Source organism: Aethalodelphis obliquidens, unplaced genomic scaffold, assembly GCF_003676395.1.
Source record: "Aethalodelphis obliquidens isolate GAN/ISIS:26980383/991018 unplaced genomic scaffold, ASM367639v1 scaffold86, whole genome shotgun sequence".
NCBI classification, from domain to species: Eukaryota; Metazoa; Chordata; class Mammalia; order Artiodactyla; family Delphinidae; genus Aethalodelphis; species Aethalodelphis obliquidens.
The window spans coordinates 2,788,943-2,806,857 of NW_020838030.1; the positions used below are offsets into that span (position 1 = coordinate 2,788,943).

Sequence of the window (17,915 nt, forward strand, 5' to 3'; positions counted from 1 at the left end):
GAAATATGTCACAGGCAACTCAAACTCAACAGGTCCAAGACTGCACCTATCACCTATCCCCAGAACTGGTCTTCTTCAGTGAGCCTTACCTGCGTAAATGGCCCCACCAGTCTCCCAGCTGATCATGCCAAATCACGAAAGAGAGTCACAACGGCCTGTTCTTACGCCCACATCCGGTCGGTCACCACGTCCTTCTGATTCTACCTGGTAAGTACATTCGGCCACTTCTCTCAGCCCTCTCTGCTATCAATCCCAGTCCAAACTACTCTCACCTCTTTCACACATTACTTCCCACCTGGTCTCCCTAAATCGGCTCTTATCTCCTCTCCAATCAATTCTGCAACTTTAGCCAGAGTGACCTCTTAAAGTTCAAATCAGATTATGTCACTCCGCTGTTTAAAATCTGTATTGACTCCTGATTGTCTGAAACCCAAGCCACTTTGAATAATCCCTGTTTACCTCTGAAGCCTCTTGCCGGTCCTTTTCTCGAGTTAAACTATGCTTTTCTCCACTCAGAGCCTTCACACATAATTTCCTCTGTGACATCGTTCTTTTCGCTCAGCTGACTCCTTTCTTAAGCGGGCTCCTATTCTCTCTTCAATTATCAGCATAAAAATCACTTCCCCAAACCCTAAGATCAGGCGAAATCACCCTGGAATCATTCCAAACAACTCATTACCCTTTTCCTCCCTCGTAGCACTCATCGTTTTAGTTATTACTTGCTCATTGTCTGCCTTCCCCCTACATTATAAACCCAGTGAAGACATGATCCCTGCAGCATCTCCATATGAGCACAACGAACTGGACTAAAGACTCGAGTTTCGGTTTTGGTTGGTCTTATTAACTTGCTGCGTTATTCTGGAAAGTCAGTTAACTTCTCTAGGCCTCCTTTGTAAAAGGCGAGGAGTTGAATTTGATCAGAGTTTCTTAAGCATCACTAATGTGTGGGTCCATTTTAAAGGCAGAAAAAAATTTTACAGACCTGCCAAGGTTGTGTCCTCAGACTCCCCAGAGGTCCTCTATCCCCAAGTTGAGAAAACTAATGTAAGAAACCAGGGAAATGTCCTTGAATTGTGAAATCTGGGCTTTTTTTTATAAAGACCTTTTAGATTACTGTTGATATAACAATGCAATATTTCTTTTTTACTTTTTTTTTTTTAAAGCAATGGGATGCTTTGTGTGTCTGTGTGTGTTTAATAAATTTATTTATTTTTGGCCGTGTTGGGTCTTCGTAGCTGTGTGCAGGCTTTCTCTAGTTGCAGCAAGTGGGGATTACTTTTCGTTGCAATGCGTGGGCTTCTCATTGCAGTGGCTTCTCTTGCTGCGGAGCATGGGCTCTAGGTGCGCGAGCTTCAGTAGTTGTGGCACACGGGCTCAGCAGTTGTGGCTCTTGGGCTCTAGAGTGCAGGCTCAGTAGTTGTGGCGCATGGGCTTAGTTGCTCTGTGGCATGTGGGATATTCCTGGACCAGGGCTCGAACCCGTGTCCCCTGCATTGGCAGGCAGATTCATAACCACTGAGCCACCAGGGAAGCCCCCAATGCAATAGTTTTAAATTCTGAAATTCTATAAGCCCAAGAATATATTTGTTGATCCCCAAAAATCTGTGGATCCCAGTTTGAGAAAGAGATGGTCTCTTCCAGGTCGAAAATTAAATCATTCTAGGAAAGTAGATGTTTATTTTCCTGAGTACTTCTTAGTGAATCATTCCCTACATGTGGGCTCATTAAACTGCGATTTGGGAGAGAATACAAGGAATTCCATAACATCAAATCATGTAGAAAAATTCTTTCATTTTAAGAGAGACAGATTCTCAGGTACTAATTCTGGCAGCAGGATGAGAAGCATTCAACCTTAATTCCACATATGTGGCAATGAAAGGCAGATATGAAGCATTTCTCTGAGCTCAAATGAAATGATCTTTTTGATTACATAAAGAAGTGTGTAAGAAAATAAAAAGTGAGAGAAGAACAATAAAAAGGCAAAAAGCTAACAGCTCAACTAAAAAATGGGCAAAGGACTTGAATAGACCTTTCTCTAAGGACATACCGATGTCCAGTAAGCACCTGCAAAGATGCTCGACATCATTAGTCATCTGGGAAATGCAAATCAAAACCACAATGAGAGATCACTTACACCTACTAGGATGGTGATAATAAAAAAAAAAGATGGAATGTAACAAGTGTTAGGGAGGATGTGGAAACTGGGACCCTTGTACATTGCTGGTGAGAATGTAAAAAAGTACAGTAGCTGTGGAAACAGTATGGCAGTTCCTCAAAAGGTTAAATGCAAAATTACCATATATGCCAGCAATTCTACACCTAGGTATATATACCCCAAATAATTGAAAACAGAGATTCAAAAAGATACTTGAATGGTCACTGCAGCATTATTCACAATAGCCAAAAGGTAGAAACAACCCAAGTGTCCATTAACAGATTAATGGATAAACAAAATGTGTTATATACATGCAATGGAGTATTATTCAGCCATAAAACGGAGTTCTTGATACACGTTCTAACATGGATGAACTTTGAAAACACTGTGCTAAGTGAAAAAAGCCATATACCAAAGGACAAATATTGTATGATCCCACATAACTGGAATAGGCAAGTCCATAGGGACAGAAAGTAGAATAGAGAACCATGGGCTGAGGGATGGGTGATGAGGTGTTAATTGTTTCATGGGCAAAGAGTTTCTGTTTGAGGTGATGAAAAAGTTTTGGATATAGATAGGGCTGTTGGTCGCACAACACTGTGAATGTAATTAATGTCGCTGAATTGTATACTTAAAATTGGTTAAAATGTCAAAATTTTGTTACATAGATATTTACCATGATAAATAAAAAGTGAAAGAAGATGGGCAGCTTGTCATTTACTGAGCGGACATCTAAATTGCTAAACTGTTAATGATCTAATAGAGATATGAAATATATAACATATTGTTTTAATAGGAAAACTTGTTCTACAGTCAAGGACCTCAAGAACTATCAGTAAGAAGTGTATGATTAATCCCCTATTCTACCTGCTTCTTCTGGAATTATGGAGGTCTCCGTAACTGGTTTATACCTATCAAGTAGTACAAACTTTAATTCTATGGCTCAAGTTAATTATTAATCATCCTTAGCGATGAATGTTAAAGGCTTCAAGGATAACTGAAAAACGTTGAACTATAAATCTAAATATTCTGATTTCCTATTACCCTTTTTATCCCCTTCTAGCAGAGGTGATAATAAATGATTAAGTGGCTATCAGAATCCAGGAGAGAAAGGTTAGAGCACAACTGTTCTCCCCTGTAGGTTCTAAGAGCAGAAACTAATACTATTTATTCCTATTTTTACCTTACAGTGTTTTGCAAGAAACAACAGAGCTTTGCCAGTGCTATTTAGATGCTAAAGAATTATTTTTATTTGTTCAGTTTGTTTTGCTTTGTTTTTAAACTTGATGAGTGATTCTGACGGAAGCAAGTGCCATTCTTGGCTGAAAGACCCTGGGATTTTAACGCCTCTTTTATGACACGGACTTTGCCAAATGTAACTCAACTGTACTGTGAACAGTGACCTCTTACTACCTCTTCGGACTTCGGGTCTGAGACCCTTCTCCACAGAGCCAGGAAAGCATGCACGCCAGCTGCCATCTTACGTGCCCTGCTGTGGTCCTTGTCCTTTGATTTGGGCTCCTCAGTCTGTTAAAAAACTTGCCAAGTAAGTAGAAAGAGAAGTATCTTTAGTTTTTCTCAGGCTGTTTGGAATTAAACCCCTGAGTGCAGAAAGGTGACATCTATCCATAATAAATATTCTGTTCTTCATGGTTTCCCTTCCCTGACTTCTTACTGAATGCCCAGAGGCCAGGTTCTTGAATTGCCTAAATGTAAACAAAACGCTTGTTTCCTGAGGGAGACCTCATCTGCCAAGATTCCACTCAGTCTACGGATTTATAGGTGCTTCTAACTCTCTAAGTCCAGAAGATTGTAGCAGGAGTGGTGACACCGCCTATGTTCAGGCAAACAGAACAGCTAAAATACAGTCCAAAGAGGAAGAAGCAAATTGGGTTAAAACATCCAGTTTCCTTCTCTTTTACCACTTGATTCTTTTCACTCTACCTCTCATATTTCAAATTACAAGATAACCTCTTTCAACACAACTTGTTCGTATACCACAGTAAATTGGTCACTCAAAATAATAGGGTGAGAGTGCATATTTTGAAAAAAATAAGCAAATACTTAAAGCTGAACAAACTTTTAAGGAGAAATAAAAATCAATCTTCCTTCATGTTCATGTTTTCATAGGATGGCTGATTCTATAATCTATGCTACTTACTATCTTGACTCAAAACCCAAGGTAACTGTAAAGCTTCCACTGATCATTCAATTTTTGGATACTTGGTTATCTTGCCCAATATTTCAGTTTCTATCCAAGAATCAAACAGCCGTTTATTAAAGTCAGCATTTTCATGTATCCCATGTAGACAAATAGTCTTAATCTCTACCTCAGGGAAAGGGAAGACCAACGACAATCTGCAGACTTGAAGCTTGGTAATGAAAGAGAGTCAGATATCTTCAGGTCGCCAGATCGCTGAAGACAGAGTCTGCTAACAGTGAAACGTCAGCTCTGGTTTTAATTCCTACCAGAGAGATAAGAATCAGTAATTCCCAAAGTAGTACTAAGTAAAACTGATAATATTCTGGAAAGTAGTATAAAGCCTATAAAAGTATGCATTTGGAAAAATATTGCTGCAGTCAATCTTCGCATTGAAGTACATTAGCCAGAGATATTTCTGTTGATTTTGTTACAGTTGCAACTTTTCCAATGTATGAAGCATTAAAGTTACAAACTGGCTTGCTGGTTGAGTGGTCTGGAAAAAGTATATTCTGTCTCACTGGACTGCTGTAAATTTAAATCCATTTCTTCTATTTCTCAGCTCATTTTGGCAGAATACTTCTAGCTAAAAGTGTAATAAACTATATTGTCATACTTCAGGGTTTTTACAACTCCATCTACCATATTTGGGAGTGTGGGGGGGGGAGCAAGAACTCATAAGGAAGTAAAGGGTATTATGGTGACATTTTGTAACCTTTAGCTAGCTAGGGACAACTGAAATCATGTGTTTAAGATGGGAAGCATTACTAACTTGGGATGATTTCTTGTGGCTTTTTTTTTTTTTTCTTACACCAGCATCACTAAATTTGTTCAGGAATAGATTTCTGTTTTTCTTTAAATCATTTTCCCTCCATAATATAAAACACGATTCCTTTTAATAAAGGCAATATTCTTGGTAAAATTTAAACTGAAAAAAGATGGGAAACTAGATTACTAATTAATTTGGAAGTTTCTACAAAAGATAATTTTGAAAAACGCTAAGACTTCCATTAACTGTCAGTCAAATCACCTAGTTCCCTTTCTACAAAAAACCAACATAGTAACCAAATGAAAAAAACAATTAAAATGATATAGATACATTGAAAAGTGACTATCTTGACATAATTAACACACCCCTGAATTGTCATGGAGGAGAAAGGAGACCAAAGGGGAGAAAAAGCATGGGAAGCCTATATAGTGGCAACACTTTATTTTGTAATTCAACTTTCATTCATTTAATATGTATTTATTGAGTTGTTATTATGTATCAAGCATTATACTCGATGCTGAGGACATATCAGAGAATAGGATAGAGGTCCTTGCCTTCAAGAGTTTACAGTTGGTAACACACTGACATTCTAATAACTTTTAATAAGCAGGAAAAGGGATACAGCCAGAAATTTTGAATTGAGGACTTAAAATTCTAAGCATTTCCTTTGTATCTCTAATTTTAGATATTCCTACAAGTTCCTTTGAAATATAAAGCTATATGATTGCCCTCTCTGTGAACAGATCAAGGCTGTCGCATTCCACAATGCTTAGAAAATTAAGTATTGGAAGGGTCCTTAGAGACCCATTTGTCTTCTCTATCCTAATCTGTCAACGTATGGGAAAACTGAGGCCAGAAGAGGGGAAGTGATTGATTAAGGTCTCGTATCCACCACGTCTATTTTTATGTGCTTTTTTCCAAGTAAGTTATAACTTCGGAGGTATCATTACAACTAGTGCTTTTAAAAAATCTATGTTTTAGAAAACAAACATGGTTACCAAAGAGGAAAGGCGAGGGTGGGGAGGGATAAATTAGGAGTTTGGGATTAACATATACGCACTACTATATACAAAACAGATAACCAACAAGGACCCACTGTATAGCACAGGGAACTATACTCAGTATTTTGTAATAACCTATAAGGGAAAAGAATCTGAAAAGGAATATATATATGTATAACTGAATCACTTTGCTATACAACACAACATTGTAAATCAACTACACTTCAATTAAAAATAAATAACTGGGTTTCCCTGGTGGCGCAGTAGTTAAGAATCCGCCTGCCAATGCAGGGGACACAGGTTCGAGCCCTGGTCCGGGAAGATCCCACGTGCCACGGAGCAACTAAGCCCGTTCACCACAACTACTGAGCCTGTGCTCTAGGGCCGGCGAGCCACAACTACTGTAGCTCACGCACTCAGAGCCCGTGCTCCGCGACAAGAGAAGCCACCGCAATGAGAAGCCCGCGTGCTGCAACGAAGACCCAATGCGGCCAAAAATAAATAAATAAATAGAATTTAATTAAAAAAAATTCTTTAATAAATAAGTGACGAAATAGGGGACTTCCCTGGTGGTGGTCCAGTGGTTAAGACTCCGCACTCCCAACACAGGGGGCCTGGGTTCGATCCCTGATCCCTGATCCCTGATGGGAGAACTAAGATCCCACATGCCGTGGGGCACGGCCAAAAAATTAAATAAATAAATAGGAAAAAATAAGTAAATTAAAAAAAAAATCTTTGCCTGACACCTTTTTCCTTTACCCTTCTTCTGGTCTCCACTGTGACACTAACCTCCAAACTTGGTGGAAGCAGTCTTTTCTCACAGGGTCTGCCTCTTCTTAATGTCTTTTCTGAGGCCTCAGCCCTGTACTACCTCCTCCTAGATTTGCACTCTTCTCTCCCTTCCTTGGTTCAGCTTTTCTAGGAGAGCTGTCCTATCGGCTGCCCCAGTCCTCAGTGGCCTAAAATCACTCCCTCCATTCATACACCACCTATTACCTTCTAACCTCCCCAAATACCCATTCCTCCCACTGTACTTAACCTATAATCTTAAACAATGATCTCCTCCTTGCAGCTGTTAATGGAATTACTCCTTTTTTCATTCTTCTTGACAGTTCACTGTCATTTTACAATATTTCAGTAAAAAAAAAATATGTGAGCTTGGGAGTCAGAAGGATCTCAGTTTAAATTATATTCCTCCTGGCACTGGCAGTATGCCCTTAGACACGTTATTTCACCTGCTAAACTTCACTTTATTCATCTGTAAAATGGGGGTAATCCTAATTCCTATGCGACAGGGTTGCTTTGAGGATGAAATAAGATTGTATACCTGAAGTTGCTCACCCAATGCCCGGTCCATAGGAGGCACTAAGGGTTGTGTTCTTTTCCTCTCCTTCAAGCTCTCCTTGTTTGGCAGTGATAACCCGATCTACTCTTGCCACTCTCTCATCTTCCCCTTTTAAACTTGACTTGTGTGCTGCTTCCTGAGAAGCATTCTTCACTCTACGCTCATGACACCCAAAACCACGTGTCTCGTTCTGGCCTCCGAAACGAGGTTCAGTCCCGAATCTTCACCTCTCTCTAGGGCTTACTGAGATGCTCCACCTTCACTTCAAATTCAGCAAGTCTGAAATCAACCGCATCTTTCTTCCCCCAAACAGAGTCGCTCTCCCATATTTCTTCCACCTCTCTATACATCAGCCTGGAGTTCATTTTTGACTCTTCTTTTTCTTTCATCCTCTTTATTTTTCATTCACTCACCAAATCTTACATTATCAAAATCTCTCTTTCACTTGTCCCATCCAAACGGAGCTTCTGTCACACCACTTCCCTCTCCCCAAATCTTCAAGTTCCCCAATGCCTCCTAGACGAAGTCCAAGTTCCTCGCTCTAGCCTTTGTATCCTGCCAAGCTCAGCCCTTTTCCCCTCTTACGTGAACCTCCCACTGACTCTAGAGTACAGTGTGCCCCCGACATCCTGAGATTCCTGCCCCATGATGCTCCTCGTGTTTAAAATTTCCAGCTCTTCCTTCTCATGTTTCCGCATCCACACTTTCGGGGTTCAGCTGAGGTGCAAGCACTTCGTGAAACAACCACTGACTATTCCAGCTCTGCAGATGTGCTTTCTTCTATGAACTTGCACTATATGTTTTCCCTCAAACACACATCACCCCAGCTCTGTGATTTAATTCTTTCATGTGGTCTGTGTTGGTATTGCCCTTGAAACGAGACTGTGAGGGAGGAATGGCCTAATTCCACTTTGTCTAGAACAGGGCTGGATATAGAAAAGCAGCTTGGAAATACTTGTTTAATAAACAACATATACAAATAGGAACCGCAACAACAATAAAACCTCCGTACGAATAACGGTTGTAGCCCTTTACCTGACTTAGCAGCCCTGCTTCAAATGCTATAGAAGATTGAAAGGCCATAACAAGTCTGTGAGCTGAATATTCCTCATCCCTGAATTACATAGGCAAAAAGTAGCTGATAAGGTATCTATGTGCTTTTATGGACTCATTTTCAACATCTGCAAAAAAATTAAAAAATGAAAGGCGGAGGAGGAATTGAGGAAGAAGGAGAAGGAGGGGGAGGGGGAGACGGAGAGGAGAAGCAGCAGCGGCAGTCCCCACCTATGCAGAAGTTAAATCTACAGAATTGTAAAATACATATTATATCACAGAATTTCCTTACTTCAATTTTCCATCATGTTTTGCATCTCTCATTGGTAAATTTAAAAATAACATTTAGGCAAGAATGCTAATAGCATTATGCTTAATTAGCAGACATAAAAGTATATCTGAATCATTTAATGTTAATTACATTATAATTGTAACACTTGCATAATCCTTGCTAGGAACTGTTTTAAGTGCTAGGGACACCCAGAAGATAGTCTCTGTCTTCAAGAAGACTTGAAGACTGGTCGTGCAGTGGTTAGGAATCCGCCTGCCAATGCAGGGGACAAGGGTTCGAGCCCTGGTCTGGGAAGATCCCACACGCCGCAGAGCAACTAAGTCCGTGCACTACAACTACTGAGCCTGCGAGCCACAACGACTGAGCCCGCGTGCCACAATTAATGAAGCCCGCGTGCCTAGAGCCTGTGCTCCGCGACAAGAGAAGCCACCACAATGAGAAGCCCATGCACCACAAAGAGTAGCCCCCGCTCACCACAACTAGAGAAATGTCGCACGCAGCAACGAAGACCCAACACAGCCAAAAATAAATAAATAAAATAAATAAGTTTATATTAAAAAAAACAAAATAAGACTAAATTAAGAGAAAGATTAAAAAAAGAAGAAGCAGCTCACTCCATAAAACTAACTACAAAACCAACAATAATGCAATACGATAATTGGTACATTCCAGGCATGAACCCAATGCTGTGAGAGGAACACTGATGAGCCATCTGGAGTGGCCAAGCCCTAATATCCATGATGCAAATGGAGGCAGTGAGACCGAGGGGGTAGGTTGAGGTAGACCACGAAGTCTGTAATGCTCCCAGGAAGGGGGGTGAAATGCAAACACAGTGTTTGAGAAAGAACTCTGTCTACTTGGAGGATGAAATGGAAATGGTGCATTGAGTCGGACAGACAATTTGCAATAACTCAGGTGAGGAATAAGGAAAATCTGAACTAAGACAACATCGATGGAAACTAAAAAGTTGGAAAAACAAATTTATAATAGCAGCAATCAGTAGGTTCACACATAAAGATTTTTTCCACTACAGCAGGGAGCGGAAGTGTTCAAAGAATTTATTCTCCTTAGACTCTTACTTGCTGTTGCTATCACTATTATTCCAAAGTCTGATGGATGAAAGGATGAGAATAGTTACTCCACATATTGAGAACACAAGTTGGCAACATTGTTAACTTTCACTCATGACTTAGGGTGAAAGTCAAGTCACCTCATCACATTCCAGCCACCACTCATCCCAGTTCTTAAAAGGATGTGAACTTAAAGGAAGTTAGTCTCCTTTGCGGGACTGCTTCCAATAAGCACTTTTTCTGGTGAATGTGGGAAAGGGTACAGATCTGTTACATTTCACCCTTTTCATGTAGGTGCATAAAATAAATTTTTAAAATGAATTAGCAAAATGAAAGAGCTTATTGCCTTTCCTGAACAAAGATATTACAGAGATATTGAATAGTTGCAGAGATTCTTTGAACATAGGCCATATCACACAGATAAGCATTTTATTTCCTCATTTGGAAAAGATGAAAACTCAAGGCAATGATTATAGTAATATCTTAAAGATATATAGTACTATAAAAATTTTCTAAGCACTGTATATATTTACTCTTACTTGGTCCTTAACAGGTAAGGAAATTGAGGTCCAGAATATTTAAGCGATTGCCAATTAACAGAAAAGGACAGACTACAACCCAGGTGTCCTGATGTTCAGGTGTCAACTTTCAGGTGTCCTGGAAGCAGCAACTCTCTCTAGAATTAGGGTTCTTCCAAAGCATAACGGGAGGTCAGGGCTGGTAAAATCACTTTCTCTGTTTGTATATAATTATTATAATACTTCCTAAATAATACTCCTTATAGTTTCAGTGAAAGTAACAAAAAGCATTTTGTGGTTTATTATTCATGCTAGATTTCTCTGGATATTCAAAATGGATTACTAAAAAAAATTAGGTCTTGTCAATTGTACTCATTCTTCAGTGGTTATTTCTGTACACAAAAGTGCTCTCAATTTTATGATGCGATCTGGAAGAAGTTCAACAACACATTGTTAATACTCTACTGCTACAAAATAATTTTAAAGCTCCATGGGAATTCAGATTTGCACAAGTTATTAGGATGTGACCTTTCCCTTAGATTTCTTATTTTAGGATCAACTTAACATGGTATTTCCCCAGTGGGAACTGTTGTACTTCCTTCGCAGATAAGAAAAATAGCAATCACAAATTATAGTGAGCAAACTTAGGGAAACATATATTTCTGTGATGCAGATGAAACCGAAATCATAAAAGGGGGCCACACGACTTATTCCTTGGGTTTGAGAGGAAAGCCAAGTGGCTTGCTAACAAAAGAAAACAAGTCATGCCATTATGGTATTTCCCTGAAATTTATACCTAATTGTTTGTCCCAGCTACCAAGTCTTATGACTTTTAAAGATTATTAAAGATGTTTACGTCACTACATTTCCTATGTCCTGTCTACTGGGAGTATAAAAGGTTAAAAATATCAAGTTTTTAATAATTTAAATGATTTCAGATCACAGGATCTGGACTGAAGGACAAGGAGTTCATAAGTGTGAAGAAAAAAAAAAATCAAAACAACAACTAGAATAACACAGAGATCACAGTTGCTTCACATTATGGTCCATGGAATAATAGTGGCCTCCAATGTTTGAGCTCTTACTATATGATACTGTGGCAGAATTTATGCACATTATTGGTAACATATGAGTTACTGGGAGTATCCAAAGAATCGAGCATACTACAGCTAGGACTGCAGAGCTCATTATTGGCAATTTTTTTTAAAAAGGTAAACAAAATCATCGAAGGAGAGATTAGGAAGATGTACACTTTTCCTGCCAAAATCAATAATTTTACACACTGTTAGTTCATGAAAACATTAAAATTAAGAAATTACAAAAAGATTAAAAATCTTTTTTCTCTTATGAGAATGAAAGTGCGGTTATAAATGAAAATCAAGTAATCGCCAAAAGTAATTTTTTGTATCCTCTTCTATCAGACATTTGTACAGTAGGTTTTAATAAAAGTACTACTTGAGAACAAACACTGCTTTATTGAAATTATTACTCAAGAGTCTCAAATAATCAAACCCCTCCCCCACCATGCATTCTTCAGTTTAACAAACTGTTAATATCACAGAATTTCTTTTAAGCTTAATTTTTAGGAATGAACCCTCTACATTTTATAACAGTGACTCATGTTTTTAAGTAAAGATAGTACTCACTGTGATCGACTTACATGTTTTTCCAGAAGATATTTATTATACAGTTTAGACACAGCTAGGTTTTAAAATATTGCTTTTGAATGAAAAGATACTTTAGAAATCATTTATCACAATCCCTTAGTTTTATAGACAGTGAGGGTCAGGGATAGCTGTGTATTTACTTTCTCAAATACCACATACACATATTTAAAAATCTATGTATATGTATTAAGAACTGGAAGGCAACTTGTAGAAATTAAAATAGTTTCAATAAGGATGTTAAGATTATAGATAATTTTTTTGTTTAAAATGTTTATTGTTATTACGTTGCTTATTTGATAGCAAAAAATACAATACACTACATTGTAGTTAAAAGCTGTAATCTCTATTTCATGTCATTAACTGTAACACTTAACCCCCAAATGAAAGTTCAGAATAAAAAGGAAAAACAAACACCCATAATCTTTTTTCTATTCATTGTACATTTTAACCATACGATTTTGCATTTTAAAATTTTCTCTTATCATTGTATCTTTATTCTAAAATTACTATTCACCTCAAATATTTAAACCGCAAATTATAAATATCTGATTGAAATAAATCCTTTAACAAAATTGATTTGTATCCTTCTCTCTGGATGTGCTACTTTGTTAAACCTTCATTTTTGCAAGCAATCATTCCTTTATAACTGCTAGCAACATGCAGACTTAAAGGCCATAGGGACCTGCAGCACAGGTTTTAAATTTGATTTAAATTTGGTATAGCCTCAAGAAATAATCTGCAATTTCATTGCAGCCAAGTTGGTTTTTTCCTAACCCAAAACATAAACAACACCCCCATCACAATCCAAAAAACCAAAAACTACCCAAAACCCCATATTATGCTAATATCTAAACAACTGGTGAAAACTCCTCACTCTCCACCCTCATTCCGCTGTCAAACACACAGAGCCAGAGCTAAATGATAATAGATTTAAATGAACAGAAATCATTTAAACATACGCTTTGGAAATATGTTTTGGTTCATTTTGCTACTAATATATCCTCAAAGCAATGTGAAATGCCATAAAAATGAATAATGCAGGAGTGATATAGTTGCTCAAACCCTTTAACATAGAAACTCCTCTTAAAGCAATTTATCTGAAGAAAATGATTTTTTAAAAAGTGAAATACGTGCATGAAGATATTCACTATATGTAACTGTGTAAGAATAAACAGTAATTGTATAATAATAAAAAATTTGAAGCCACCTGAAAACTGGCTTAGTAAATTCTGTGATATCACTAATATGGACTACTGTGTTGCCAATATGACATCTGAAAGCCAGGTAAAAAGGAACAAAGACATGTAATCTAACAGTGAAAGAAGCAGAAATGCTACATACACTGTAACTGTTAGTAATTAAAACATGTATACAGGTCAACCAGAACTGAAACTATACAGAAGTTAGAATAGTAGTTTATGTGTGATTAAGTGTGGTCTTTTTATTTTAAAAGATATTTTCACAGCTTTTCAGTAACAAAAATGTCTTAAAAGAATTTAATGTAAAATGAAACAAACCCAAGGGCCCAAATTCAAAGTCATTTATCTGTTCTAGTTCTTAATCTTATTTCTGTTTGTACCACCTCCCCACCTTTAATATTTTAGAACCCTATCTATGTTCCAGTCCTGCAGCCCTGAATTCATACATAGCAGCATAGCTAAGCAGAGAGTTTATTTACAGAGGGCAGGCCTGAACTCTGCATGTGAGCACATACAGAAAACGATAAAGATCGTCGTGTCCTATTAGTAATTTACAGAATTGTGATTTGCTCCACCCAGTACACCTATAATTGAATTCCTCAGCCATAAAATCATTGGGACCAAACAAGTTCAGATATCTTTTATCTAAGCCCTTTTTTCCTCCCTTACCATCAGTTAACATATTTCTTATGGGGCTTTTCTTCTTTTTATAGATTCATTTGTCTTAGTTATAAATTAACCCACAAGCAACTCTCCCAACCACCCAGCTCTACTGTTTCCTGTGTACCAGGTTCCTTTTCTACTTGCACTATTTATGATATAGGGGCCATTTAAACTGCCGGTTGGTAAATGATGTCCAGGAAATCATCTCTAGATTTTTAAAAAGGATTCCTCCTAAGGAGAAATGCCCCCAAGCAGAGATTCTCCTCAGAGCTGGGCACCCTGGAAGGAAATGGAATGGAACTGCTGAAGACTTCTATTTCTTTTTCACTTCTTAAAATTGTGGTAAAAGAGACATTACATAAAAATTGACCATTTTAAGCATTTAAAAATGTACAGTTCTGTGGCGTTAAGTACCTTCAGACTGCTGTGCATCCATCCAGAACTTTTTCATCTTCCCAAACTGAAACTACGTTCCCTTGAAACACTAACTCCCCATCCCCCACTCCTCCCAGCTCCTGGTCACCACCACCCTACTTGCTGTCTCTATGAATCTGACTATTTTAGATGCCACTTCTGTTTTTTCTTGTTTCGCCTAAAGTGTGTGAACTAGTGTAGTTTCCAAAATTGGTTGAACACATAAGAGAGTTGCCGGCAAAAACCCTTCAGGGAAGAACTCTTAAGACTTAGCATTTTGTTTTTCATGCGCAAACGCTTGAATTCAGACCAAACACTCATTTCCAGACGCCAAAGTACATAATTGCCCCTTACTTGGTCTTTCAAGAGTTTGGTCTTTTGACTTATCTCTTTTTTTTAAAGTTAAACTGATTTTCAAATCAAACTTAATACAGCTATTGATTTCCTTTAAGAATCAAAGTTCCCTTAGTACTGCTTATATTCACAGAATTTCCCAGACATTTTACCTAAAAACAGCATGACCGTCTCTCATCTTCACCATTCAAATACAAGGCTACTAATTCTAAGTGCTTGTTCAAACGTTGTCCTGGGTAAAGAAGACTGGTGGACCAAGAGATCATGAATGAAATCTAAAGACTTGGTTTGAACACTGAAATCACACCCTGACCGTCACCAACTAAAAATTTTGCTCAGAGGTGCTCTGTGAGGACTCAGAGCCTAGTGGGTTTTTTTCCCCACTCACAGGTTTTCTGGGGGCTGGAAGTGAGTGGCTGGAGAACTAAGTGGAGAGCAAACCTGTGGAGGTGAGGATGGCTCTGTGTATGGACAGGATTAAGAAACAGCTCAAGGAGTATCCTTTATGAGAAGAATGTTCTAAGGTTGGCAAACAAACAGAAACTCAGTCTAAAAATCAGTAAAAGTCTAATGAGAATGATTACTGAGTGACTCCAATGTAACTTTTAAAGAACTTTTCATCTTGAAATAATTTGAGGTTTACAGAAAAGTTGCAAAGATACTGGAGACAATTCCCACGTCACTTTCACCGGGCTTCCTACTGTTAACATTTTACAACCACAGCCCAATGAGGAAAACTAATAAATGAAAATTGGCACACTACTATAAACGGCTTTATCTGGATTTCACCAGTTTTTCCACTCATGCCCTTTCTCAGTTCCAGGACCCAATCCAGGATCCCATATTGCATTTTGTTGCCATTGCTCCTCATCTCCTCTAGTTCCGCAGTCTTTTCTTTTCCTTTTGTTTTTTTTTTTTTAAAGTGGCTTTATTGAGGTATAGTTGACATACAGAAAAGTGCACATATTTAATGTATAGTTCCCCAGATTTTTCTTGTCTTCCATGCCCTTGACGCTGTTGAAGAATGCTGGTGAGGTATTTTGTAGAATGTCTCTCTATTTAGATTGGCCTAACATTTTCTCATGATGCAACTGTCGTTATGAATGTTTGGGAAGAATACTGAAGACCTGATGTGCCCTTTTTGGGGGTATGTAAGCTCAATATGTCTTAGTACTGTAGATATTAACCTATTAACCTGGATCACTTGGTTAAAGTGGTGTCTGCCAGGATTCTTCTGCTTAAACTTACTACTTTTCTCTTTGTAACTAATAAATATTTAAAGGGAGATGCTTGGAGGTTCTGTCCATATTCTGCTCCTCCTTTCACCTTCTAATCTGAGTATTCATCAGTGGGTCCTGCCTGTAGCAGTAACTGCTGCTGAGGTTCTCTGATGGCAATTTTCCATCTCCCTTATTCCTTTAACATTTACTAATTTAAATTCTTCTGTAAGGAAAAGTTCTCCTCCTTCAATTTATTCATTCAGTCATTTATTTATATCAGTATGGAATCATGTATACATATATTTTATTTGGGGGGTTGTAATCCAGTGCTATAGTTTTTAAAAAATTTTTTATATTTATCAAATATATTTGATATTATATATATTTATATCTATCAAATTATTTATATTTATCAAATTATTCCAGCTTTGGCCATTGGGAGCTGGAATAATTTGAACAATAAAATAAATAACTATAGTACTGGATTTTAATTCCCCAAATAAAGTATATAGGCATGGGCATTGGATAAATTAAGCTACTTTCTCCTTTGTGACCTGGGATCATAGTTGCATGGCCTACAGAGAATCAGGAAAGATATTTTAATTTTTCTCTCAATTCAATTACAAGTAACACATGAACCTAATATAATGTACTTGTATTGAGACTTATTTCTAAGGATTTGTGTTATTTCTCAACCCCTAAGTTTGTTTTGTTTTGTCTATCTTCGTTTTGTCTTAGTCAAATACGTTACTGTGCTTTCCTTCCACTGACTGGTAAATTATACAGTAGAAAGTATTCTGATAGTCAAAATAAAAGCTCTCTAAGAAATTTTACAATAAAATACTATGAAGCATTTGCATGTTCTTTAAAAGAGACCTTTCTAAATACAAATTTAGTACAATAAATTCTGAGTTTACCTACCGTTAAAGGGCAACTCTTGTTTAAGGAAATGGCCTTCTTGTATGTCTGTGGCTTCGAGCTGGCTTCTTTCAAATCTGAACAATTAAAAAGAAAAAAGATTTTTAATATACACACATATTCAAAATCCTTAGACAACCTAGGATACCAAAATGTACAAGCACAAATGAATGTATTTTCTCTGTTGGATTTCATCATGACTGTTGGCTGTCCCTGAGCTTAGAATGCTTTGTATTCTCTAGAAGCAACCAACAGACTGACTTGTAAACCATTCAGGGCTGGAGAACCTTCCTAAAGAGACATGGATTAGATTCATTTTGCCTACTCTCCTGTTCTGTCACTGATCAGGAGTCAGGGTCCTTTGTCTCATCCATCTTTTATGTCAAATTAATGAAGACACCAACGTTGGGCAGACTTAAGAAAAACTAGATTTTAAAAGGGTTAATAACGTCAAGAGATAGAGGACTGATAAAATTTATACACAGCAAAGATTACATTTATGAAAATATACTCATTCTAGAGGGCACATGGCTGTTAAGCCTAAGGTAAAAGCGTCACAACCATTTAGGGACAGTAGATACAGTACATTTCACGGGGACCAGATTTTTAAAGGAAGATGCAGAGAGCAGATTATCTGAGTAACTATGTCAAAGGTCTAAGGATGTGTATCCTTGGCTCCTACGAAGGGCTCAGGGATCCTAGAATAGCTGTACATTTCGTAAAGACAAAACAGTACTCAGGGCCAAAGGCTTATCATCAGGGCCTTCAAAGTCCCAACATCCAGACCCAACATTCTGCACAGTCTAACCTACCCAAAATTCTAATTTTTTTTCTTTTTTAATGCTGCACCTTTCCACTTGGAATTTGCAAAACCTATTCCATTACCCAATGCATGGGTACCGTAGTGGATCATGAATATAAAATGTTTTCCCATTTTGTTATTTCTACTTTGAAAGAATATAAACTACAGCCAATGTATTTTGTTTGATTCTTTGTTTCACTCACACTGTTTAGTACTGTTGTTTGGAAACTGAAAACCTCCTAATGAACTCAACAATACGGTAACAATTTTGTTTT

At 37.7% G+C, this 17,915-nt stretch overlaps 1 protein-coding gene across 16 annotated transcripts in view; it reads right to left on the reverse strand.

Moving 5' to 3' along the window:
- LOC113613285 (peroxisome proliferator-activated receptor gamma) overlaps positions 1-17,915 on the reverse strand; it is a 231,601-nt gene that overhangs the window by 189,802 nt on the left and 23,884 nt on the right. For all 16 annotated transcript variants that reach the window (XR_003430157.1, XR_003430156.1, XR_003430158.1 and 13 more), the window contains exon 2: positions 16,842-16,915. Coding sequence is in view for 6 of the 16 variants with exons in the window: in XM_027093889.1 (XP_026949690.1) it covers positions 16,842-16,915 (74 nt within the window). In the remaining 10 variants the exon portion in view is untranslated. The remainder of the gene's footprint in view (positions 1-16,841; positions 16,916-17,915) is intronic.